Genomic DNA, 27599 nt, shown 5'->3' on the forward strand with positions numbered 1-27599 from the left:
TTTAAAGTGAAGTGTTGAAGTGGTGATTTGTTGGCCCCCCAAAAAAAGCCCTATTTATTTTTTTATTTTACAGCAGTTGCTGTTATTTAGAGATTGAAGGTGTGGATGTGTGATGTGCTATTTTCTATAGTTAGGGCATTGAGCTTCTAATATAGATGCTTTTTTAACCCATGACCTCCTTTCATACTAACCTTGCCTTTGATCAGGAGTGGGCCGCTCCAGGGGAATCTTCATACGTGGACAGACTCAGTCATCCAATGCTCTCGTATGGTGCTGCTTTCTATGAATCTACCCTATCTGCATTTTTCACTCCCCTCAAATGCACAGACTGCTGCGGTGAGCCACAATGCCCTTATAGGATATGCAGTTTTTACTCTGTGGTTTTAGCGGGGAGTCGAGTGAACTGTATGCTGATCTTTGTCCATATAAAAAAGGGAGAGTTTTGTTCCAAGAGCCAGAAACATACTGTATACAAGTACATGAATGTGATTGTTTCCTGAATATCATGTCAAACCTGGAAATGTGCATTTTTAAATTTGTAAAAATGCCTATTCTGCTTTGTACTTCTAAACAATCTTGGTGTTTTGAGTTGCTGCACAAATTAATTGTTTAAATTATATTCTTTATACATTTGAGCTGCTTTGGATAACAGAATTTGCCAAATTAATTAATGTAAAGAAAAATTCTAGTTTGCTCCAGCTGTAACTATAAAGTTTTAATAATCGTTAAAATTCTATGAGAATAGGAAAGTCCACACTACAAATCCAAAGTTCTGTCATGAATCAATAGATCGTGCAGGCCGATAGGTTCTACCTTAATCTGACATAATGACACAATTATTCACATGACGCAGCTGATTGGTTCATTTTCGTATCAGCAACCAATGAGCCTGCAGCTCAACATTCAAATACTCGGCTAGTGCTTGCTGTAGCAGGTGCAGCACACTTCAGAAACCCTTCACCTTCCCCAGCTCCAGCTGTATTCATCTCTACTATGGGGTGATTTCATGTCTGTTATATATGGGGGTGAATTCAAATGTCATATGTGCAGCAACAGCAGTATTTCCTACATGCTCACTAGTATGTCTGTGGATGTATTGGTAGTAGCAAGTCTAGCAGATCTATTCCACCAAGACTAAACTCTCAGAAAGTTGTCATGATAGAATTATAATAATAACGACAGAAGAATAGTATTGTTGGACTCACTTCTTTGGCAAATCGTTCTGAAGCAATGATTTATGAAACTCCATCATACATTTTTTTACTGCCTCATTGATGCAAGAATGCTTGTAAAGCAATGTGTTTGCAGTCTTGCAATGTATTGGCCAAGCATTTGTGAACTCGTGTACAGTATCCCAGCAGGCACCGGACGTCAATATGACGTCAGATTGACGTTGGACCCCAACGTCGGAGAGACGTTGTATTTTGGTTGAAAGTGAAAATCGGGTTGACGTCAGAACCCAACGTCAGATTGACGTCAGAACCCAACGTCAGATTGACGTCAGAACCCAACGTCAGAATGACGTCAGAAACCAACGTTGGACAGACGTTGTATTTTGGTTGAAAATGAAAATCGGGTTGACGTCAGAACCCAACGTCATATTGACGTCAGAACCCAACGTCAGATTGACGTCAGAACCCAACGTCAGATTGACGTCAGAAACCAACGTCAGATTGACGTCAGAACCCAACGTCAGATTGACGTCAGAACCCAACGTCAGATTGACGTCAGAACCCAACGTCAGAATGACGTCAGAAACCAACGTTGGACAGACGTTGTATTTTGGTTGAAAATGAAAATCGGGTTGACGTCAGAACCCAACGTCATATTGACGTCAGAACCCAACGTCAGATTGACGTCAATCTCCAACGTTGGACAGACGTTGTATTTTGGTTGAAAATGAAAATCGGGTTGACGTCAGAACCCAACGTCAGATTGACGTCAATCTCCGACGTTGGACAGACGTTGCATTTTGGTTGAAAATGAAAATCGGATTGACGTCAGAACCCAACGTCTGGTTGATGTCAGAACCCAACGTCAGATTGACGTCAATCTCCGACGTTGTATTTTGGTTGAAAATGAAAATCGGGTTGACGTCAGAATCCAACGTCAGACTGATGTCAAAACCCAACGTCAAATTGACGTCAATCTCCGACGTTGGACAGACGTTGTATTTTGGTTGAAAATGAAAATCGGGTTGACGTCAGAACCCAACGTCAGATTGACGTCAGAACCCAACGTTGGACAGACGTTGTATTTTGGTTGAAAATGAAAATCAGGTTGACGTCGGAACCCAACGTCAGATTGATGTCAGAACCCAACGTCAGATTGATGTCAATCTCCGACGTTGGACAGACGTTGTATTTTGGTTGAAAATGAAAATCGGGTTGACGTCAGAACCCAACGTCAGATTGACGTCAGAACCCAACGTTGGACAGACGTTGTATTTTGGTTGAAAATGAAAATCGGGTTGACGTCCGAACCCAACGTCAGAACCCAACGTCAGATTGACGTCAGAACCCAACGTTGGACAGACGTTGTATTTTGGTTGAAAATGAAAATCGGGTTGACGTCAGAACCCAACGTCAGAACCCAACGTCAGATTGACGTCAGAACCCAACGTTGGACAGACGTTGTATTTTGGTTGAAAATGAAAATCGGGTTGACGTCGGAACCCAACGTCAGATTGATGTCAGAACCGAACGTCAGATTGACGTCAATCTCCGACGTTGGACAGACGTTGTATTTTGGTTGAAAATGAAAATCGGGTTGACGTCAGAACCCAACGTCAGATTGACGTCAGAACCCAACGTTGGACAGACGTTGTATTTTGGTTGAAAATGAAAATCGGGTTGACGTCAGAACCCAACGTCAGAACCCAACGTCAGATTGACGTCAGAACCCAACGTTGGACAGACGTTGTATTTTGGTTGAAAATGAAAATCGGGTTGACGTCGGAACCCAATGTCAGATTGACGTCAAAACCCAACGTTGGACAGACGTTGTATTTTGGTTGAAAATGAAAATCGGGTTGACGTCAGAACCCAACGTCAGATTGACGTCAGAACCCAACGTTGGACAGACGTTGTATTTTGGTTGAAAATGAAAATCGGGTTGACGTCAAAACCCAACGTCAGGTTGACGTCAATCTCCGACGTTGGACAGACGTTGTATTTTGGTTGAAAATGAAAATCGGGTTGACGTCAGAACCCAACGTCAGATTGACGTCAGAATGAAAAATACAACATCTATCCAACATTAGAGGTTGACGTCAATCTTACATTAAGTTCTGATGTCAACCTGATTTTTTTCAGCCTCCAACAGTGGACTAACATTGCATTACATCCCTATCGAAACTGGCCATTACCACATTTGTTATCAACCTGTGAATACAAAAGGAAGAGGAGTTAAATGTCCAAATAATTAATTATACATAACACATTATGAACCGCTTGTTGTAGTTTGTGTTATGTTTGTCATATCTAATGTAGATGTCACATTGGTTCTACTGTGGTGCTAGATGGAAGATCATGGGCCCACCCAAATTGCTATGCTTTTATCTTCTGAAGACAAAACTGATATTGCACAATTTCGAAACCTAAAACCTTCCTGGTGTTAATGCTAAAAGGCAGTGAGGAAAAATCTCTAAACATTTACTTGGGTCTGTTGTATGTACACAAAAGTGAGAGAACAAACAACTGACTGAGCAAATTATGACTCTTATATGGTACCAAAAGCAATGTTTTTGGATATTTCACACTATGAGTTCAGTAACATCAGCAGTCTGTCATTATTTTGTAAGTTGGCAATATTAGCACATATTTGCAAACAAGGCTTGACATTAACATAGAATCATCCCATATTTAAGGCATATGAATGGTATTCCACATTACATCAATATGAGCGTGGTTTGTCCCATTTTTTATTTACTTCAGTTTTATGTTTGGCAACCGTTACTGCCAGTCATTTGACCGTTTCTTTGTTTTTTTTTTAACAGTGTAAAACTGTTATTTTATGGATTTTTTACTGACCAATTAAATAAAGTGATAGCACTAAACCGTGTACAGAGGAACACTGTCCTTTCACAGATTTTCCTAGATTATTATGATCAAACGCATTCAATAAAGTGCTAAAAGTAAAATACTAGTCTATAGAGAAAGACTTCTTATTTTACAGGTTATTAAAAAACAAAAAATTATAGTGTTAAAGGATGCTGACAATTGTAAATTAAAAGTTTTATTTTGAAAGACAAAATACAAAGTCTCTACATATACTGTACAAAACTGAAAATGCAATCATTCAGTTTTTGAAGTAAAACAGTGCAAATTTGAAAGGAATTACATTTCAGATACATTTCAACATTTAAAATACTGTACCAATTAACAGAACAGTTTGATGAGAAGTTAATGAGTTGAATTAAATATTCTCAGCACAAGAAATACAAAATATCTACAAGTTTCAAACGACTATTAATTCTAAAGGCGGGATTACACTACATGACTTTTCAAATCTGAACAGATTTTTAAAACACTAGGCATCATACATACATTCAGGTCATCGACACAATTCTAACATTTTTGGCTCTATACTCCACCACAATGGATTTCAAATGAAACTGCAGACTGTCAGCTTTAATTTGAGGGTATTTACATCCAAATCAGGTGAACGGTGTAGGAATTACAACAGTTTGCATATGTGCCTCCCACTTGTTAAGGGACCAAAAGTAATGGGACAATTGGCTTCTCAGCTGTTCCATGGCCAGGTGTGTGTTACTCCCTCACTATCCCAATTACAATGAGCAGATAAAATGTCCAGAGTTAATTTCAAGTGTGCTATTTGCATTTGGAATCTGTTGCTGTCAACTGTCAAGATGAGATCCAAAGAGCTGTCACTATCAGTGAAGCAAGCCATCATTAGGCTGAAAAAACAAAACAAACCCATCAGAGAGATAGCAAAAACATTAGGCGTGGCCAAAACAACTGTTTGGAACATTCTTAAAAAGAAGGAACGCACCGGTGAGCTCAGCAGCACCAAAAGACCACGGAAAACAACTGTGGTGGATGACCGAAGAATTCTTTCCCTGGTGAAGAAAACACCCTTCACAACAGTTGGCCAGATCAAGAACACTCTCCAGGAGGTAGGTGTATGTGTGTCAAAGTCAACAATCAAGAGAAGACTTCACCAGAGTGAATACAGAGGGTTCACCACAAGATGTAAACCATTGGTGAGCCTCAAAAACAGAAAGGCCAGATTAGAGTTTGCCAAACGACATCTAAAAAAGCCAAGATGAGACCAAGATCAACTTGGAAAGGAACTGCTCATGATCCTAAGCATACCTCCTCATCAGTGAAGCATGGTGGTGGTAGTGTCATGGCGTGGGCATGTATGGCTGCCAGTGGAACTGGTTCTCTTGTATTTATTGATGATGTGACTGCTGACAAAAGCAGCAGGATGAATTCTGAAGTGTTTCGGGCAATATTATCTGCTCATATTCAGCCAAATGCTTCAGAACTCACTGGACGGCGCTTCACAGTGCAGATGGACAATGACCCAAAGCATACTGCAAAAGCAACCAAAGAGTTTTTGAAGGGAAAGAAGTGGACTGTTATGCAATGGCCAAGTCAATCACCTGACCTGAATCCGATTGAGCATGCATTTCACTTGCTGAAGACAAAACTGAAGGGAAAATGCCCCAAGAACAAGCAGGAACTGAAGACTGTTGCAGTAGAGGCCTGGCAGAGCATCACCAGGGATGAAACCCAGCGTCTGGTGATGTCTATGCATTCCAGACTTCAGGCTGTAATTGACTGCAAAGGATTTGCAACCAAGCATTAAAAAGTGAAAGTTTGATTTGATTATTATTCTGTCCCATTACTTTTGGTCCCTTAACAAGTGGGAGGCACATATGCAAACTGTTGTAATTCCTACACCGTTCACCTGATTTGGATGTAAATACCCTCAAATTAAAGCTGACAGTCTGCAGTTAAAGCACATTTTGTTCGTTTCATTTGAAATCCATTGTGGTGGTGTATAGAGCCAAAAATGTTAGAATTGTGTCGATGTCCCAATATTTATGGACCTGGCTGTATACGGACTTTGAAAATCGTGACAAAGGAAAACTGGGCATCATAAACTACATGACCGAGGATCATACACTACCAGACTTTAAAGTTGTTCCGAGCACAACAAACTCACTCAGAAACATGAGCCTTGGAGACGCGTGACAAATGGAAACAATATGCGTTCTAAAATCGGCTGAAAATATCAAACATTTTTGATATCCTCCAACTGGATAGAATCGGAGTCTGAAGCTAAAAAACCGGAGTCTGTGACTATCATACACTATGCCATTTTCTGTTGAATCGGTCAACTAACAAATCTGCAGACTGGCTCTGACTTTCGGCAACTAGTGTCAACTTCTCCAGACTGTAAATTGGCGGAAAATCAGGACAAAAAACGTGTAGTGTATTCCAGGCCTAATTATATATGATGCCCAGCTTTCCTTTGTCATTATTTACAAAATCGGTAAGTGTATGATGCCTGGTGATTTAAAAAGCTGTTCAGATTTTTAAAAGTCGTGTAGTGTATTCCAGGCTTAAAGGGATACTCCACCCCAAAATGAAAATTGTCATTAATCACTTACCCCCATGTCGTTCCAAGCCTGTAAAAGCTTCATTCATCTTCGGAACACAATTTAAGATATTTTGGATGAAACCCGGGAGGCTTCTGTCTGTCCCATTGACTGCCAAGTAAATTACACTGTCAAGGTCCAGAAAAGTATGAAACACATTGTCAGAATATGTTATGTAATGTTATGAAGCGATGAGAATACTTTTATAGAAATACAACAAAAATAATGACTTTATTCAACAATTAGGCACCGTAACGTCTCCTCTGCATCAGCACAGCGCCATTTTGGAGATTATGCCCTGGACGCAAAACACATACACTGTTCTGTATCAGCCTTGACACAGGGATGCGCTGTTTGCGTTCAAATCAAAGCATAAATCAACGCAGAAGACGCATCCCTGTGTCGAGGCTGATACAGAAGAGTGTACACATTTTGTGTCCAGGGCATAATCTCCAAAATGGCGCTACGTTGACACAAACAGTATTCTTGTCGCTTCATAACATAATGATTGAACCACTGATGGCAGACGGAGTATTCTGGCGATGTGTTTCATACTTTTCTGGACCTTGACTGTGTAATGTACTTGGCAGTCAATGGGACATTGACAAGCCTCCCGGTTTTCATCCAAAATATCTTAAATTGTGTTCAGAAGATGAACAAAGCTTTTATGGGTTTGGAACGACATGGTGGTAATTGATTAATGACAAAATTTTCATTTTGGGGTGGAGTATCTCTTTAAAACTGTTTCATTATTCAGATGTAAATTTGTGTAAGCACATTTCCTGAAGAGGAATTCTTGAGAAGCAATTGAAAAAATTTGGGTTAGTATCATAATTTTTTTCTTTTAAAAAGATTGTGCAGGGAACTGTACTTTAGCTTGTATTATCCCAATCAGGTTTATAGTGTTTTTATCAATATTCGATTGACCCTTTTGGGCTCCAATATAGCTCTGATAATATATGTGGAAAAAAAATTACATTGCATTTTAATCCTGAATACTAGCTACACAAGTGTAATAAAAAGTAAAATCAAAACATACAAATAAAGGTCCATGATTCTGCACCAGAAGTGACAGACACAGTAGATAAAGAGCAGTCCTCCAAATCTGAAGTAATCAGCTGGATCCTTGCTGCATCTGGGGGTTAAATAAATAAAAAAAAATATATAAAAAAAAAAGACAACAGATTTATTGAAAAGTCCTTAAAAAGGAGGATTCCATTTATGTACCTTTTCTTTAAACAACATTTGACATTATGAGATATTCTGACTAATTTATTTATTTAGCTGTGACCTAATGGTTAGAGAGGCAGACTCGTAGCCTGAAGGTCATGGGTTCGAGTCTCAGTCCTGGCAGGAAACCCACTAGTGTAAACAGGGCTTGAGTTACCCTTGAGCAAGTTACAAGTTAACCCTACTTGTAATTGTAAATACATTTACATTTAGCAGACACTTTTATCCAAAGCGGCTTACATTGCATTCAAGTTACAGTTTTTACATTTTATCAGCTCTTGCTTTCCCTGGGAATCGAACCCATGATCTTGGCGTTGCTAGCGCCATGCTCTACTATTTGAGCTACAGGAAATACAAATAAAGAAATGAGTATTCACAACAAATAACAACTTTTCCCAGATGTAAAAAAATGGCAATTAGTACACTAAAAAAAAAATAATAATATTTTATCAATTGCTAAAATGCTAATACCTGTATATTTATAACTAATAAAATTATTAATCTGTTTACACTGCTTTTCTATCACACGTGGGTGATGTCTAACAAATGTACTTGAGGAGATCATTAAATTACTCAAGTATCTTCATACTTCATCCACCTTATTCCTAAACGCAGAAGTAAGCCTGGGCGAGACTTCAAGTTCATTAGCCTTAAATAACAATAACAACATGCAGTAAATAGTAAAACTGTTTGTATTACAAACCAGTGTGTTCATAATTAAGATAATACACTAAAATAATATGGTATGACAAACCAATTTGCAATATCAAACACCTAAACGAGCAGTTCTGTACAGCTAAAAAAGTAAAAATATCTGGAAGCAAGACCCATAAAATCTATAAATGGGCCATTTTTATGTGAAGAATAAGGTGGATATGATGAAAATGATGTCATCATTTACTCACTTATGTCTTTTCCAACCTGCATAACTGACTTTTTTTTCTGTGGAACACAAAAGAAGATTAAAAAAGACATGAGGGTTAGAAAATGATGAGGGAGTTTTGATTTTGAGTGAGCTAAACTCAAGAATTAAGTCTGAATCAGAGTGGTGCCTTGGTGCAGAGTTTGCCTGCTTTGCCCATGTTCACATTTCAGCACATATAACGGCACATGATCATTAAAGCATTATGAATACTCACTTTTACAGAAGATCATATGGCAGAAGATTTTCAATCCCAAAACCTCTGGACCATGAGAGGGAAAACACACACACACACACACAAATATTTAACAGGTTTAATAAAACAATAGTAATTGTTGACTTACTGACAGAGACAGACAGGCTTACAAAAAGTTTGGCTAACTTACTCACCAGCTTTATACAAACACTTAGCAGTAAGTTGGATCCGAAAGCATGGTTTGCATAGTATTCTTCAGGTGCTTTCATGATCTCTCTGTTGAACACGTCAGTTGTTCATGTTCCAGAGTGAGACATTTTATTTTACAATAAAATAACAATATCGTTATTTTTACTATTTCATTCTGTTATTAAAAATAAGATCAGCAAAAGGCGGCCTTCAGTACTTAACTCGTATTAAGGTCAAGCTCCCGCTATTTATTCTGTCATTCATGTAACTTATATCTATCCATTACATAAACCTCCAGAACTTGTAGTACTAACGCTACGCGGATATATTTACATTTCGCGATATAAAAACAACAACAACGAGTCACTTTTAATCATGCCCAAGACATCGTCACACAGCCTTATCTGGACAGTATTAAAACATAATCACAAAACACAGTAACAGATTATGTCATCGCGATTATCATATCACTTTAACAGTAACAAAAAAACAATTATAAGAGGTACCTTCTGTGTTTCCATTATGTGTCCATAGCCATTGTGTCTGTGTTCTCAATCGACACCGCATAACTCAAAATCGGTCAAAATAATAACTCATCTGTCAGATATGAGACAATCATGTGAAAGCCATTCCTAGAGCACTGAACGGAGCAGGACTGCAGATAAACAGAGCTGCTGTAACGACTGAGCTCAATATTCAAATCTGAGCGGGAGGAGGCGTGCCCTGCTGTCATTGGTTAATCTGAATGTCATCCAGGAATCTGACCAATCACGAACAAAGCAACATAGAGAGACGTCAAACAACATTGTAACTGTAGAAAAAAAAATGTTTTAAACAAAAGATAGCAAATATGTATTGATTTTTATTTTTTAGGCTGTTACATGTAAGTAATTGGTAAAATTGTGTTTTCACTTATGCTCAAAACCAGGGTCAGGTACATCTGTGCCATTCACTATTCACCTATAATTTCCATATGAATTTATAGTTAAAATAGGGTTAGGTTTAGGAGTACAGAGAAGGTGTTTACATGTCTGGCTATACTTGTAAATTACAGTTACATTCACATGACCAATGATGACCCTTTTGAACTTTAACAAATCCCTTGCCTCAACTGTATAACCACTCTTATGCCTAAATGCAGCTGTGCCTACAACTGTGGCATTTTCTATATCTGACCCTTTGCTGTAAGTGTTACACCACCTGTTGGTTTAGGTTTATTCCTTTGTCCACAGTAACACTTACTACAAACACTATCATAATTGCAACATTTGTCTACACTGACTGCAGTGGCAATGCTGTTACAGCATTTGTGGTATGGGAAAATGTAAACTGTAAATGTTGATGTGCGACTAATTCAACAATAATTGAGGCCTTTGATAATGAATGTACTCTTATTAATTTCATCACTGTATTGCTTGCAACAGCAAATTACTCCGTGGTTATGCAGTCACCTCACAGCAAGGTGTTTCCATAACGCAGACATGCACATTTGACAAATTGAGGATTCTAAATTTTCCATATTTGAAAGTATGTTTTCTACACATTGCATGGAATGTATGCATTCCAGTCCTCTCAGACCCTTTTCTCTATGCTCTTGTTTTTTTCTCATTTCAAATTTCTCAGTAGATATAGGGTTTCTCTCACACAAATAACAAATGCATACTCTGATCAGATAGCAAACCAATATTTTTCGATGTCTGTATGACGTGTTTGTGAAGTCAATGTTTTTTTGTTTGTTTTTGTTTGAGCTTTTAAAGATTATGCATACTTTTCTCTGTTCACAATTTCCATTGCAAAGCTATTTGGATTAGCTGGTGTGTGAGCAGAGGCATGAAAGTTTCAACCTGGAGAGTAGTGCAGCTTTAAAAAACAGACTATGCATATTTTGATGTAATGAAATAAGTCAGCTATATTTGTGTTCAGAATTGCAGAGTTTAAATGTAAAAACACCTAAATATAAAACTGATATGATGTGCTTTAAAGTTACAAAGAAAAATGCTAAACAGCTATGGACATAAACCTTTAATGAGCTACATATTACAGATTATTTGTATGAATTTACATTAATTTATATGCAATTTAAGACAACAGAAAAAAATAGAGTATAAATAATACAACCATTTTCCTGTCTTAAAAAAATTGTGATTAATAACATTATAGCTACTTAAAATAACATTTGTTAATTTATAGAAGTTGTTCTAAAGAATTTTGCTAATAATTTAAAATAACAGAAAAATACTGTAAAAACAGCATTAAATGTACAGTTCTCTTGTGAAATTTTTATTTTATTTTTTTAACTCATGACTATATCAGTATTTGACGTCAATATGACATCGGCTTAAGACGTTGGCTCGACGTTGGATTTTGGTTTGTTAATGCGACAACCTAAACCTAACAAAAGATCAACATCTAATGATGTAAGAATTTGACGTTGTGTGTACATTACCATTATAACATCTACGTGACGTTGGGTTTTGGTCGCCATACCTAACAACTGAATGTCAGTAACTGACATGAATATGACGTTGGCTTTAGATGTTGACTCGACTTTGGATTTTAGTTAGTTAATACCGCAACCTGAAAATAACAAAAGACCAACGTCTAATGATGTTAGAGTTTGACACTGAGTGGGCATTACCAATATGACGTCTAGGAGACGTTGGGTTTTGGTTGCCATACCTGACGACTGTATATGAGTATTTGACGTCAATATGAACGTGGCTTAAGATGTTGGCTTGACGTTGGATTTTGGTTATTTTATGCCACAACCTAATACTAACTATAGATCAACGTCAAACGATGTTATAATTTGACGTTGTGTGGACATTACCATTATGACGTCTAGTCGACGTTGGGTTTTGGTTGCCATACCTGACGACTGTATATCAGTATTTGACGTCAATATGATGTTGGCTTAAGACATTGGCTCGACGTTGGAATTTGGTTAGTTAATGCCACAACCTAAAAACAACGTCAAATGATGTTAGAATCTGACGTTGTGTGGACGTTACCATTATGACGTCTAGTCGACGTTGGGTTTTGGTTGCCATACCCGACGACTGTATATCAGTATTTGACGTCAATATGACGTTGGCTTAAGACGTTGGCTCGACGTTGGATTTTAGTTAGTTAATACCGCAACCTGAAAATAACAAAAGACCAACGTCTAATGATGTTAGAGTTTGACACTGAGTGGGCATTACCAATATGACGTCTAGGAGACGTTGGGTTTTGGTTGCCATACCTGACGACTGTATATGAGTATTTGACGTCAATATGAACGTGGCTTAAGATGTTGGCTTGACGTTGGATTTTGGTTATTTTATGCCACAACCTAATACTAACTATAGATCAACGTCAAACGATGTTATAATTTGACGTTGTGTGGACATTACCATTATGACGTCTAGTCGACGTTGGGTTTTGGTTGCCATACCTGACGACTGTATATCAGTATTTGACGTCAATATGATGTTGGCTTAAGACATTGGCTCGACGTTGGAATTTGGTTAGTTAATGCCACAACCTAAAAACAACGTCAAATGATGTTAGAATCTGACGTTGTGTGGACGTTACCATTATGACGTCTAGTCGACGTTGGGTTTTGGTTGCCATACCCGACGACTGTATATCAGTATTTGACGTCAATATGACGTTGGCTTAAGACGTTGGCTCGACGTTGGATTTTGGTTAGTTAATGCCACAACCTAAAACCAACGTCAAATGATGTTAGAATCTGACGTTGTGTGGACGTTACCATTATGACGTCTAGACGACGTTGGGATTTGGTTGCCATACCCGACGACTGTATATCAGTATTTGACGTCAATATGACGTTGGCTTTAGACGTTGGCTCGACGTTGGATTTTGGTTGCCATACCTGACGACTGTTTATCAGTATTTGACGTCAATATGACGTTGGCTTAAGACGTTGGCTCGACGTTGGATTTTGGTTAGTTAATGCCACAACCTAAAAACAACGTCAAATGATGTTAGACTCTGACGTTGTGTGGACGTTACCATTATGACGTCTAGCCGACGTTGGGTTTTGGTTGCCATACCTGACCACTGTATATCAGTATTTGACGTCAATATGACGTTGGCTTTAGACGTTGGCTCGACGTTGGATTTTGGTTAGTCAATGCCACAACCTAAAAACAACGTCAAATGATGTTAGAATCTGATGTTGTGTGGACGTTACCATTATGACGTCTAGGCGACGTTGGGTTTTGGTTGCCATACCCGACGACTGTATATCAGTATTTGACGTCAATATGACGTTGGCTTTAGACGTTGGCTCGACGTTGGATTTTGGTTAGTTAATGCCACAACCTAAAAACAACGTCAAATGATGTTAGAATCTGACGTTGTGTGGACGTTACCATTATGACGTCTAGGCGACGTTGGGTTTTGGTTGCCATACCCGACGACTGTATATCAGTATTTGACGTCAATATGACGTTGGCTTAAGACGTTGGCTCGACGTTGGATTTTGGTTAGTTAATGCCACAACCTAAAAACAACGTCAAATGATGTTAGAATCTGACGTTGTGTGGACGTTACCATTATGACGTCTATGCGACGTTGGGTTTTGGTTGCCACACCTGACCACTGTATATCAGTATTTGACGTCAATATGACGTTGGCTTAAGACGTTGGCTCGACGTTGGATTTTGGTTAGTTAATGCCACAACCTAAAAACAACGTCAAACGATGTTAGAATCTGACGTTGTGTGGACGTTACCATTATGACGTCTAGGCGACGTTGGGTTTTGGTTGCCATACCCGACGACTGTATATCAGTATTTGACGTCAATATGACGTTGGCTTAAGACGTTGGCTCGACGTTGGATTTTGGTTAGTTAATGCCACAACCTAAAAACAACGTCAAATGATGTTAGAATCTGACGTTGTGTGGACGTTACCATTATGACGTCTATGCGACGTTGGGTTTTGGTTGCCACACCTGACCACTGTATATCAGTATTTGACGTCAATATGACGTTGGCTTAAGACGTTGGCTCGATGTTGGATTTTGGTTAGTTAATGCCACAACCTAAAAACAACGTCAAATGATGTTAGAATCTGACGTTGTGTGGACGTTACCATTAGGACGTCTAGCCTACGTTGGGTTTTGGTTGCCATACCCGACGACTGTATATCAGTATTTGACGTCAATATGACGTTGGCTTTAGACGTTGGCTCGACGTTGGATTTTGGTTAGTTAATGCCACAACCTAAAAACAACGTCAAATTATGTTAGAATCTGACGTTGTGTGGACGTTACCATTATGACGTCTAGGCGACGTTGGGTTTTGGTTGCCATACCCGACGACTGTATATCAGTATTTGACGTCAATATGACGTTGGCTTAAGACGTTGGCTCGACGTTGGATTTTGGTTAGTTAATGCCACAACCTAAAAACAACGTCAAATGATGTTAGAATCTGACGCTGTGTGGACGTTACCATTATGACGTCTAGGCGACGTTGGGTTTTGGTTGCCTTACCCGACGACTGTATATCAGTATTTGACGTCAATATGACGTTGGCTTAAGACGTTGGCTCGACGTTGGATTTTGGTTAGTTAATGCCACAAGCTAAAAACAACGTCAAATAATGTTAGAATCTGACGTTGTGTGGACGTTACCATTATGACGTCTAGGCGACGTTGGGTTTTGGTTGCCATACCCGACGACTGTATATCAGTATTTGACGTCAATATGACGTTGGCTTAAGACGTTGGCTCGACGTTGGATTTTGGTTAGTTAATGCCACAACCTAAAAACAACGTCAAATGATGTTAGAATCTGACGTTGTGTGGACGTTACCATTATGACGTCTAGGCGACGTTGGGTTTTGGTTGCCATACCCGACGACTGTATATCAGTATTTGACGTCAATATGACGTTGGCTTTAGACGTTGGCTCGACGTTGGATTTTGGTTAGTTAATGCCACAACCTAAAAACAACGTCAAATGATGTTAGAATCTGACGTTGTGTGGACGTTACCATTATGACGTCTAGGCGACGTTGGGTTTTGGTTGCCATACCCGACGACTGTATATCAGTATTTGACGTCAATATGACGTTGGCTTTAGACGTTGGCTCGACGTTGGATTTTGGTTTGTTAATGCCACAACCTAAAAACAACGTCAAATGATGTTAGAATCTGACGTTGTGTGGACGTTACCATTATGACGTCTAGGCGACGTTGGGTTTTGGTTGCCATACCCGATGACTGTATATCAGTATTTGACGTCAATATGACGTTGGCTTTAGACGTTGGCTCGACGTTGGATTTTGGTTAGTTAATGCCACAACCTAAAAACAACGTCAAATGATGTTAGAATCTGACGTTGTGTGGACGTTACCATTATGACGTCTAGGCGACGTTGGGTTTTGGTTGCCATACCCGACGACTGTATATCAGTATTTGACGTCAATATGACGTTGGCTTAAGACGTTGGCTCGACGTTGGATTTTGGTTAGTTAATGCCACAACCTAAAAACAACGTCAAATGATGTTAGAATCTGACGTTGTGTGGACGTTACCATTATGACGTCTAGGCGACGTTGGGTTTTGGTTGCCATACCCGACGACTGTATATCAGTATTTGACGTCAATATGACGTTGGCTTTAGACGTTGGTTCGACGTTGGATTTTGGTTACTTCCCAACACAACCTGAAAACAACTAAATATCAACGTCAATTGACGTCGGTCCTGGACGTCAAATCAACGTTGTCATTAGACGTTGGCTTGACATTGAATTTTGGTCACCTGACGTCGCGACCTAAATCCAACCTAATATTAACGTCATATGACGTTGTGTGCCTGCTGGGATGTTTGTGGTCTAACAGGTGTTTCACCCCCTGAGAACCACATCTGAGTCCCTGATTGACTTTCCTTCAAAGATGCAAGGCTGATTTATTGTGATGGAATTATTATGCTAATCGTTGCTGATAACAGAAGAGGATTTCGGAATTAGCATAACATTAGAAGCATCGGTCATGACAAAGATGCATTGGTTTTTTTTTATACATCTTTCTCCACCATCATCTTAGGTGAATATTAATTGCATTTTGATTGCCGCAGGGCTACTACATTACTTCGAGAAATGGTAATGCACCACAAATGAAAAGGATACCTCTATTAATTTTGGTGGATGTCTCTCTTCCGTTAAGCTAAGAACTTGCCACACTATACAAATACTTTTTCTCCTTTCCGGTTTCTTTCCTATTCACGCTTTCCTTCTCACAAGCTTTGCTTGTGCCTAAAACAACATAAATCTTTAATCTCCCAATTAAGCCACATTAAAACAATAATTGTCTTTAATCATAAGTTTGACATTTGGGAGTCAGTGACATTTCAGCAAAGATGCTTCCAATATGTTTGTGAGTCTTATGGGACCAATTAGATAAATATTTAATGTACAGCTGCCTGTTTCAGAACTGCTTCCACTGCTGGTTTTACTGTAGCTGGACCCATCATAGCTGCCCTTCCTAAAGCTCAACTACAGGACCTGTAAGAGACATCTCCTTTGAAATGGTTATTTATAGTGCTTATTAACATGCATGACCTCCAAATGTAAACCTGACCTTATTAGACCATGCTGACCTTATTTGAGCCTCAGTGTTGGACACACACAAACCACTACGCCAAGGCTCTGACCCTTTCATTCTTGATGTGATCTCACCATAGTATTTGACCTTTCAACAAAGCAAGATTGGCAGTGTCTGCATCCACTGCAGAATGAGCATAAAGATCCAGATTATAGTGCACTAACATGTTGCAAAACGGTTTGAAGCACCAGCAGAGGAACGTTTTGGGTTCACTGGTTTATCTGGCTTGTCACCAGGCAGTGGATTATAAAATATCCTCTCGTTTCAGAGATGAATGAGCGATGACCTTTGGTGCCAAAGGTCTTTCCAAACGTTGTTCACATTTAATCAAGACCCGTGTGATATTCTCTTCTCCTTCCAGATCTTTCAACCCAGCAGCCAAATGTCTGAGGAGCCACGTCTGGTGTTTTCTATCTGCTGACTGGGCTAGAAACAAATAGAGAGAGAGGAGAGCAAGCATTCTCATATTTGACCTAACATCTGAGCATAATTTGCACGTATGTGCATGCATTCACACTGTCGGGGGGAGAAACCAAAAATGGTGCATGGCTTTGATCACTGACGTAACATTTAACTAGACAGTCGGTTTCATCAACCGACGACGAGAGAGAACGAGACAAAACAAAGCCTGTGTGTTGCTCTGATTGCTCTGTATGTCAAATTCGTTTCTCTGGAATGCTTGTTTGGAAAGCTACTCGTACATCGCTCGTGTTCTTAGTTTTTAATCAGAGAGAGGAGGTAAGGGAGATAAATATTTGAGGTGTTGGGTGGAAAGGAGAAAAATAACCTCGTCACCAGCTGGAGAAAACTCACAGACATATGTCTAGATGATTTACATCTGTGAAATGTTTGCCTCCATCATTCAGATCTCTTTTCTGACTTTTCTGACTTGCTCATCAGCTCAGAAAGTGCAAGGTCTGTTTTCTCACGGCTGAGAAGTCGCGGAAGACGCCATGCGGAAATTAGTCAACGTTGTTATGCTCTCATATCTTTATGCGCTGTGAGACAGTTGAGATTAAGTTGTAAAACAGACTGAAAGAAATCTTTTATTACTGCAGATCTATACTGTCATTAAAATCAAAGCCTTTTTATTTAGTTCACTGATTTAAGATGTTGCATAACAAACTTGTCTCGTGGTTGTTAATTTATGGCGTGCTCATTTTGATTTTATATGGTATGATGGTTATTTTTTGTACCTTATTACTGGCAAGCCGGTGGGGACAAAATGGATAGAGCCCACTCTGCCCACATTCATGTTTAATAGATTTTTATTTGAATAGCTCTGAGATAGATTTACTAGAAGGAATTTATTAAAGCATGCATCATCATTATTATTGCTCATACTTGGGGGCTTGGACTTGAACAAACCCATAACGATAAGTACTAAACTTGGCCACCCTAACAACTACCCAGAACACCCTAGCAACCTCACAACAAAAAGCAAAAAACATGAACTTTTGACCGCTGCGGTTCAATCTTCTGAGAGTTGACATTAAGTGTTTTATCTTAATGGACGTTTGGGTGACTGTGAACTTTGTAAACACATTGCCCTTTTGCCTGAATGGCTTTTAAATATTTAGCTTGTGTGTGTTTGGTAGAGGAGCGTTTGTAGCGTGTGAGTTGTAGCAGAGCATCTAACCTCCTTCTGTCAAAGACGGCGAGGGGAGATAAACTATAGAAGAGTTTCTTGTATTCCCAAATGCAGTGTAGCAGTAGTCCGTCAGAGCCCCTGCTCAGCACACCACAGGAGCTGTCCAGGCCTGTGAGGATGAAGGGTTTGTGGGCTCCGGAGGACTGTGGCCATGCTTCCCATAATCCTGTTATCTGTCTCTCTAAAGCTTACCACTCTTCTGACCCGAAGACACCAGTGTTAAGCTGCCTCTGTCTCCTCTCCATTCGTTTTTTGTATTATATCGCTCGCTCTCTTTTTCACCCTACAGTTCTTAGTTTTCCAGTGAGTATGAAAAAGACAGAGGGTGGGCTTCATCCTATTTTTTGTTGTTGTTTTTTTTAGTCTAAAGTCACTGTCAAAGAATAGAAAATCCTTTTTTTCCCAAGTATTTTATATGGCTAAGTCATCACCATCTTGTCTTCATCGATGAAAACTTAACTTTGTCTTATATACTTTAAACGACTCTTTACAAAAATACAGTGGAGACCAGTTTCTGCCAAAATGGTGTAGTTACTACAGTTCTTGTCAAGGGTGTAATGCACACGCACAAGTGGCAGTTCTGGCTTTCTTGGTGCCTCAAGCAAGAAAAGACATGACCAAAGAGAAAATAAATAAATAAAAATCAGTAGTTATTTTTGTGCTAGGGGAGTTCAAATCCCCTATTTGTTTGTTTGTTTATTATTTTAAACCATATATTGTAATTATAAATAATATAAATTTTATTTTTATTAAATAAAAAGTGATGTATAATTTTTTTATTATTTCTATATTCATTTAGTATTATTATTATGTTTATATTTTTGGCTCAAAAATACTATTGTAAAGCAGATTAATTGATATAGGATCTCCTTTCGTGTAAAATGCTTAAAAAATATTATTGTAGTTTATTTTTTTATTTTTTTACTGTGTAAATATATATATATTGTATGTTGTATGATATATTGTTTTTAAAGTGTATTTTGCATGCAATTAAGTGGTTTTTCATTGAAAGAAGTCATGTTTGGATTGTTTTAATGAAATTCTGTGACAATTTATTAACAAGACAATGGGGTGTAAACAGGGCCAATATTCGCTCAGCCTGAGACATATGTTGAAAGCAAACACACACATGGCAAGCTCAGTTCTTGGCTGAGATGCAGCAGCGGCGGGCCAAGACTGACATGTTTCTGCTCATCATTTCGAGCTGGCCTTGTTAATATACGTAGGGTGGACAGGCTGGACTGTGTCTGCATTGGTATACATGCTCTTAGTTATTCAAATGGGATAATTGGCGTGCTTTTCTGTGTCTCCCATTACTAGGCAGCTAGATGTGCTGATAGGTCAGAATCAGGATCAAAGTCCATAAGCAGCAATTTGCAATGCTAATTCCTCCAATTGTGATTGTATTTAAGAGAACGACGTAAAATGAGATGCTTGTAGCCTAAATAAAGTGTCTTTTGTTGTGAAGGAGAGATTATATTCCTCTTCTGATTAGAGTGCGCTTAGCCATTGACTGACATACGGCCTAATGGCATGAGATAAATCTTGACCTCTAACCTATTCAGTTCTCTTAAAATTCACCTCAGTGGTTGGGCTGAAGAACCGTGAAAGATGTCAACGTCTCTATCTTTGCTGTGCTAATGGAGAAAGACTGTAGCTTGACTTTCCGACTCTCGATAGTAAAAATGTTTAAAACTACTTTCATTATCTCCCATGAAACCACTCGTGGTCTTTAAAAAGATAAAAATGTGTTTTATGCCTGAGACCAGAGACAAAACTTGTATAGAATTTTTATTTTTAGCTTAGTTTGTTATATAAAGATACTTTGTTCTGGCCTCATTCTAAGACATAATGCATTGTGACAAGCTAAAAATAAGTAACATTTGATCATAATTATAGATAGATAGATAGACAGACAGTCAACAAGATATATTTTATTTTATTATTGTATTGTATTTTTATTTTATTTTGTTTTATTGATTGTGTTGTATTGTATTGTATTATATTGTATTGTATTTTTATTTTAGTTTAGTTTAGTTTAGCTTAGCTTCCTCAAATGCAATTGCCTTCAATTGTCTCCTTGTAAGAAACAGACATTGGGAAGCTCACTTGCTTTTGAAACTGTAGTTAAGCAGATAATATGGTACTTGTACAGAAGGTATTGCAAATGAATAATTAACAGGATCTATACCGTTTTAATTGAAACTGGGCCTGCCGATACTTGGTAAAGAGTGCAGAAAATTGAATCGTCCATGTGCAGATAAAAATCACTGAGATTCTCCATCTTAATTAGAGGCGCTCTCAAACACAATTCATGTGCATCCACATTCATACTGAAAAGAATCAAACATATGGCAATTACCGCAACCCCACCTCTCTCCTCCATTTGTTGTCTATTCGTTCAAGTAGCTTTCTTTTATACACACCGCAGCTCGCTTCTCGGGAACGCTTCACCTGTTTCGTTTTCCTTTAGTCCTTACCTTTGTGCTGTTGTTTTGTTAGCAAGTTTGAATATTATGAAAGATTGCCGTCCTGATTGGGAAGGTCTGCCAGTCCTCTAACCTCGGCATCCAATTCATCATGTTGTTTGAGCTGTAGTTCCTCTGTGCGAGCCGAGGTTTTTGATGGGAGTCTTTCGGCTTTCAGAGACCTCTGCTCTGCGCACTCCTTTAGCATGAGAGATGTTCTCTGAAAAAGAATTGATAGATCAGCCAGGATTTGCGTGGATATTATTACCTAATTCCAGATGGCCGTTCTGATGGCAACAAATGGCCTTGCCATACCAACCCCACTGAGAAGAAAATATTAGACGTGAGAGTACAAATTTCTCCTGGCACAACCACAGAAATTAAATTAAGCGGATCTTTGATGCACGAAAAATGAGCGCTTGACGAATAGCTCAGCTCGAACCTTCATTGCCCCAGCACCCTTGGATGTGGATGCGTTCGCCAGAGTTGTCTTGACCTTGGCGTGACATTAAAGCAGCGTAGGGGAAAAGGAACCGGGTTACGAGGGCCGTGGCCTGACCGACTGTGCTGTGCTGTGTTGCTCCACAGGAGGTGATGCAGATGGAAGGACAGCTGGGAGGTCGACTGATTGACGAGCCTCACGTCCTGCTCTTCAAAGACAGCTACCATAACCTGCGCCTCTCGATTCACGACATGCCCCAGGCACACTGGAGGAGCAAACTACTCGCCGGCTATCAGGTGGGTTTCTATAAAACACCTTCTCTCTTGCAGCAGCAGCACTTCTTGTATTAATGGTGTTTGCTACAGTGAGCTTCTCTATTGCTAGCGCTAATACTTGGAGTTAGCGGTTTTTCAAAACACACAACCTCAAATATTAAATATGAAACATTAAATTTAAAAAAAAGGCCTGGAAGACAATAAATATACTCTCAGAAAAAAAGGTACTAATGATGTCACTGGGGTGAAACCCTTTCAAAATGTGCACACTTACAAAAAGTAGCCTATATATTAGTACCTACATATAAGAGGGCTTTGTACATATGTAATAGTTAAAGGTGGATTAGGCAGTTTATGCACTACTAGTGTCATCAGAACTACAAAAATAAAGTATGTTTTCAAATAACCTTAGCAAATATCCCTTTCTTGTGTCATGCCTTCTAACACCACATCGTTTCACACTGTACATATTTAGTACCATAATGCGGAGTTAACAGAGCAAAAGCAGTGCTAAGTCTGCTCTGGATGGTAAATAATAATATCTTTTGAAAGAGTACCCAATGACAGCTTTTATACCTTTATTACTGAGAGTGTAGGCAAAAGTCCTAGCAACATGACTATCTGCTAACATCCATGCAGAACAATTTTGTAACCACATAACGACACCCTAGCAACCGCCCAAACTGTTCTGGCATTGTGACAAGAAGTCAAGGGTAAAGTAGCTGCAAAAAGTTTTCCCTCTGTTTGAAATTCTTTGCCTCTATAACGTGTACTGTGGATGTTATGTTTGTCTTTTTGATCTTTGTTGTCAAAGTCTTTTCGAAGCGTAATTGAACGAGTTAGAGTTAGCTAGCCAAGTTATTTTTTCTTGGGGGCAAATTTGAAGTGCTGTGCTCTGTGGCTGCTCTGAGCTTTCTAACAGGGTGTGTGATCTGGTATGTCCTCCGGATTGCTGTAATTGGAAATTTCTTTGGTTTCGCCTCATTAGAGTATTTCTGAACGTGCGGGACTGCTAAAGAAGCCCATTATAGAGTGAATTGGCAAGCAGGGACCCTAGAACGTCTGCTCTTAATAACATGCACGGCCTTGGCTACGAGTTAACGGCTTCTTGAGTAAAGAAGGATTGAGAGCGCTGCTGTTTTCTCATACGGCTTCCTCACCCACTCTGCCCATCTCAGGACTCTGTCCCACTGGAGGAGATTAAATATAGACCAATATGTAAATGCTCAAGGCTGCAACACCTGATTTTTCTCGTATTTCCCTTCCTGGATCATGCATGCTGGGCCTCAGAGGAACGTCTCTGGATTCTGGAGGAATCTTGGCGTAAAAAGCTCCTCCGAGGATTTGGAGATGCCAGCTAACAGTGTTACAGCACAAATGTGCATAGAGGAAACACTTTCTCACCTGAACGTCCCCTATTTTTTAGATAAGTATGTTGCTAGGCTTGGTTTTTCAGTCTGTGTAACAGCTCCCCCATTTGAGTAAGCTGAGGTACTGCATATTGACTAATAACGCTGCCTTTTATTGATTTGCAGTTTGATTGGTTCATGATTGATGTGTAGTCTTAAATAACGTGATCTTATCTTTGTTTTTTGTGTCGCTCTTCACAATTAATTAGACGGTATGAGACGAGAGCATGTTATAAAGCTAAATAATAAGTCTAATCAGACTGTCATGCTGAACGTGTTGTATTTGACAGACTAAATGTATTGTTTTAGTACGTGTCCTTATTTTATTTGACTGCTATATCATATCATATCTGCTCTATCTCCTGAATTGTGCTCCTTCATAAATTAAATCCAAATCCCCGGTTGTGAACAATTAGCTTTTAAGAACGTTCTACTGTTGGCAGAGACAAAGAAACTATTTTGCTGCTTCATGTGAAAATGTTGCCAACAATAGATTTAGAAGCGCTTTCATAGACTCGCACCGGCAGACACAGCATCATAAATCATCAGGTGTTGGACTTTTTCTTTGTCTGCATCTCTTACTGACCGTCAAATTCAGCTGTATCTATTGTTTTCAAGTGGAGAACTTTTAATGAAAAGGAAGGTGTGGATTATCTACCAAGTGCCAGAACTGTTCTCTGGTTTATGTCAGATCCAAAGTTTGACGAAGGTTGCCAAAACGTGGAAACTTTTGCATAATTCATGTTGAAAAAATGTAACTGCATTCTTCTACGGCACTGAAATGTGGCAATGCATAAAGCTATTCACTTAACTCTATATTTGTATATTTCGCATTGTCTTATAAGAATTATAAGAATATATATTTATTGCTGATTTATTTGGCTTATGTTTTTTAAACAATCAGTTCTGACAAGGCTGAGAGTAGATTTCAGAAGTGATTTGTTATGGACAGTAACAATTCAGTGACATGTCTTTGGTCCTTTAGGAGATCCCGTTCTATCACATCTGGAGCGGCTCTCAGCGGACCCTGCACTGCACCTTCACACTGGAGAGACAGAGCCTGAGCACCTGTGATCTCACCTGCACGCTGTGTGTGTGGCAGGTAGAAGGAGAAGGACAAAGCCTCACCCTTGACTTCAACATCTCAAAGGTAACTGAGACCACCTGCAGTATGATATCCCAGTAAACAGTAGAGATTAGTATTATTAAAGCTCCTTTACGAGATGTTTTGTGATTTTGAATTTGGTTTACAATGAGAATTTGACTTGAATTTAAATGATTTGATGTTGTATTGTGTGCATACCTAAGATTCTTTTTTGACATTCTCCAAAACCTAGGTCAGTTGATTTGGATTTAGAACAGAATTGAAATAGACTCTTTTTTTAAGTGGACATGTTGAAAATGTAACTAAATTGAATAGACTTGATACTGTGGTCTGCACATATGCACATAAACATATGCACACATATTAATTTTGTATTATAATTTGAATTTGGAGTTTCAATGTGAAATGAATATGAATTGAATTGAAATGTAGTCTACACATGCATATTTTAAATATTTCTCAAAAAGCTATGAATGTCACATTCTCTTTAACTATTTTCCAAACCGATTCTGCTGCAAACAATTGGATTTTGAATTTGGTTTATAATAAGAATTGAAATTGATTTTGGAATTGAAATTTCACTTAAATTTAAATTATTAGTTGGAATTTAAATTTAGCTAATTTGGATTTGGCATAGAATTCATTCATTCATTCATTTCAATAAATGTAATAGACTTGGTACTGTGGTCCTCATGTAGACTGTTTTTGAATTTAACTATAGTCTACTCATGCAACTAATTTTTGAATTCAGTTCAATTTAATTCTCACATTCCACAAATTTATTTACCAAACTTGTTCTCATGCAAATGTAGATCTTCTCCATAGATCTTTAAGTCTGTCTGCCGTTGGAATGAGTAACACATGAGGTTGAAATGACTCTTGACTCCAGGACATCAGACCACTGGACTCTGATTTCCTGTTAATGGACAACTGCACCCCTGCCCTGGCTGGTCCGAGCGCATTCCAGATCCCTTACCTCATCCGACAGAAGATCTGCAGCAGTCTGGACACCCCCTGTCCCAACGGAGCAGATTGGAGACTACTGGCCCAGAGACTGAAGCTTGACAGGTAAGATCTCTCAGTGCTAGAAGCTATTATCTCTTAAGGTCTGGAATGGATCCTGTTGAATAAATATGAGGATTCTTGTTGTGAGTTGCGGAAACTGTTTTTTGCAGAGTGCCGATATCTAGAGCAGATTGTGCAGTTCTCCACTTGCATATTAAATATAGACTTTCACAGGAAATTACAAGGCAGTGATTTAATTACTGTCCCGTTGAACTTCCTCCAGGTAATGGAACATAATGGGCAGACTTCATTTGTCCAATAATGTTTATTTGCTCCAATTAATTACAATTTGAAGTGTTGTGGTGTGTGTTCAATTAGCACACTAGCCCAAAACGATCAATTTTAATTTGCTTAGTTAAGGAAAAGCACAGAATCCACACAGGTGGAAACGTTCTTAATGGTTTTTTACTCAAGACACTGTCCTCAGAAAATGTTTTAGGACTTGAAAGCAGTGCTGCCAGTGAATACAACCCCGACTGTAAACCTTTTCTCACTGAGAACAGAGACCATGTAGAAAACAATACTTAAAGCCCCAGGCATTTGAGGTACAGAAAAAGGCCGTTAGATCGAACAACCCACTTCAGCTTCCTTTGGGAGATGCATCTCGCAACATCTAATACGCTGCAAAAAGGGGTTGCTTTGTTCTTATTGATCAGCTTTGATCCGAAAGGTTCAGCCTGGTCAATGGAAAAGGTCACATGCAACCTGGGCTTTACCCTTTTAGAGGACTGAGACCCACAGTAGATAATTCATCAAATGAAAATGCTGGGCTGCTTTAGTCTAGGAGTTAACAAAAGGGTGTAAAGCACGTGTTCGGAAGACTTGAGCGTTCGTGCATTGGTTTAGTATATTGGAATGAATAATACTGTTTTATATTCCTCCATGGAACAACTATGTCCAGCTATTGTGTCTCCCTTGACCAGCATGCATAGGTTTTCTACTCTCGCTTTGAATGGAGTGACAGAGAGGTTGATGTATTTGGTTTACAATGCAAGATAAGCTTCTTAATGTTTTACTTCATTTCAGGGAGTAATGACTTATGACTCTCCTGCAATCCTGATTTACTTCTCACAATGAAACAAACCATGCATTGTGAAGCATATTCATTGCATTTCTAATATGTTTTTTTTATTGTATCTGGTTATGAAGCAAAAACAGAAGTCTATAGCTGAGTGAATCTCTCTGAAAATGTCCAGATCATATTTCATCTTAAATTTAAAATATTTTGTGTGTATGTGTGATTTGCATAGACAACAAGCATTGCTTTTTTGGTGTTTAATTTGTATATTCGATTTAGTGCAACATTTGCTATCATGTTATTATTTTGAAATTTAAATGTCATTAACACTGTCATTGCAATAATGTTTGATTTGCTAGCGTTAGTTAATAAATAGGTTAACATGAACTAACAATGAAAAATACCTCTAAAGCATTTATGAATCTTAGCTAATGTTAATCCAAACATCTGCTAACAAATTTTTAAGATCAAAAATTGTATCTGTTTACATTGACTTTAGTTAATGCACTGTGAACTAACATGAATATGAGTTAGGGTTAGGTTAACCCTATATATAACCCTACAAGTAACATTGTACTTTTACAGCATTTACTAACTTTTGTTAATGTTCATTCTTAGTTCATGTTATTTTATGCATGTTATCTATTGTTAACAAATGAGACCTTATTGTAGTGTTATCAATATAATGATATTGCAATTTTTCGTATTATTTTATTTTCTAATCCATTGCAACGAGTTTTTCCCAACTATTATGTAATCTCAAACTAATTTTGATGGACAAATATTTTCAATCTAATTTCTATGTCAACAAATCTAACCAAAGCTAAAGTAAAAGCGCTGAAGTTCATCTAAATGCATGAAGGAAAATTAAATGTAAAACTTGAGACTGTGCATCAGTAATATATATATTTTTTCTAGTTTTGCAATATAATAATATGCATATCTTATGATGCTTAAAAGTCAGACATAAACTGCAAGACTTTTTAATATGAAACCAGACTCAATCTGTCAATCCAGACTACAATAGGACTGACAATCTCCTTTCCTCTGTTTGCCTCCCCAGGCACATGAGTTTCTTTGCATCCAAAGCGAGCCCCACATCAGTGATTCTGGACTTATGGGAGACCCAGCACTTCCACAGCGGTAATCTCAATCAGCTTGCTGCTGTGATGGCTGAGATTGGCAAGCAGGAGGCCATGATATTCCTGGTGTCAGACGGGGAGTGCTGACACATTAAAACTGGAGCACGGCGGCCGTCTCTGAGTGATGGGGTGGGGGAAGGACGCGACCCTCTGCCCGCCCCACCATAGATGAGAAACAAATCAAAGAACAGGGTTTACCCAACTATATGAGGCCACTTCCCTAGTGAATAGGG

General features: G+C 38.7%; 1 protein-coding gene across 1 annotated transcript in view; it reads left to right on the forward strand.

The window, feature by feature from the left end:
- LOC306883302 (netrin receptor UNC5A-like) overlaps positions 1-27599 on the forward strand; it is a 217337-nt gene extending 189738 nt beyond the window's left edge. The window contains exons 13-16 of the mRNA XM_079438470.1: positions 21499-21648; positions 24022-24186; positions 25031-25209; positions 27288-27599. Coding sequence (XP_079294596.1) covers positions 21499-21648; positions 24022-24186; positions 25031-25209; positions 27288-27453 — 660 coding nt within the window. The 3' untranslated portion in view covers positions 27454-27599. The remainder of the gene's footprint in view (positions 1-21498; positions 21649-24021; positions 24187-25030; positions 25210-27287) is intronic.

Source organism: Barbus barbus (genome assembly GCF_936440315.1).
Source record: "Barbus barbus genome assembly, chromosome: 17".
NCBI classification, from domain to species: domain Eukaryota; kingdom Metazoa; phylum Chordata; class Actinopteri; order Cypriniformes; family Cyprinidae; genus Barbus; species Barbus barbus.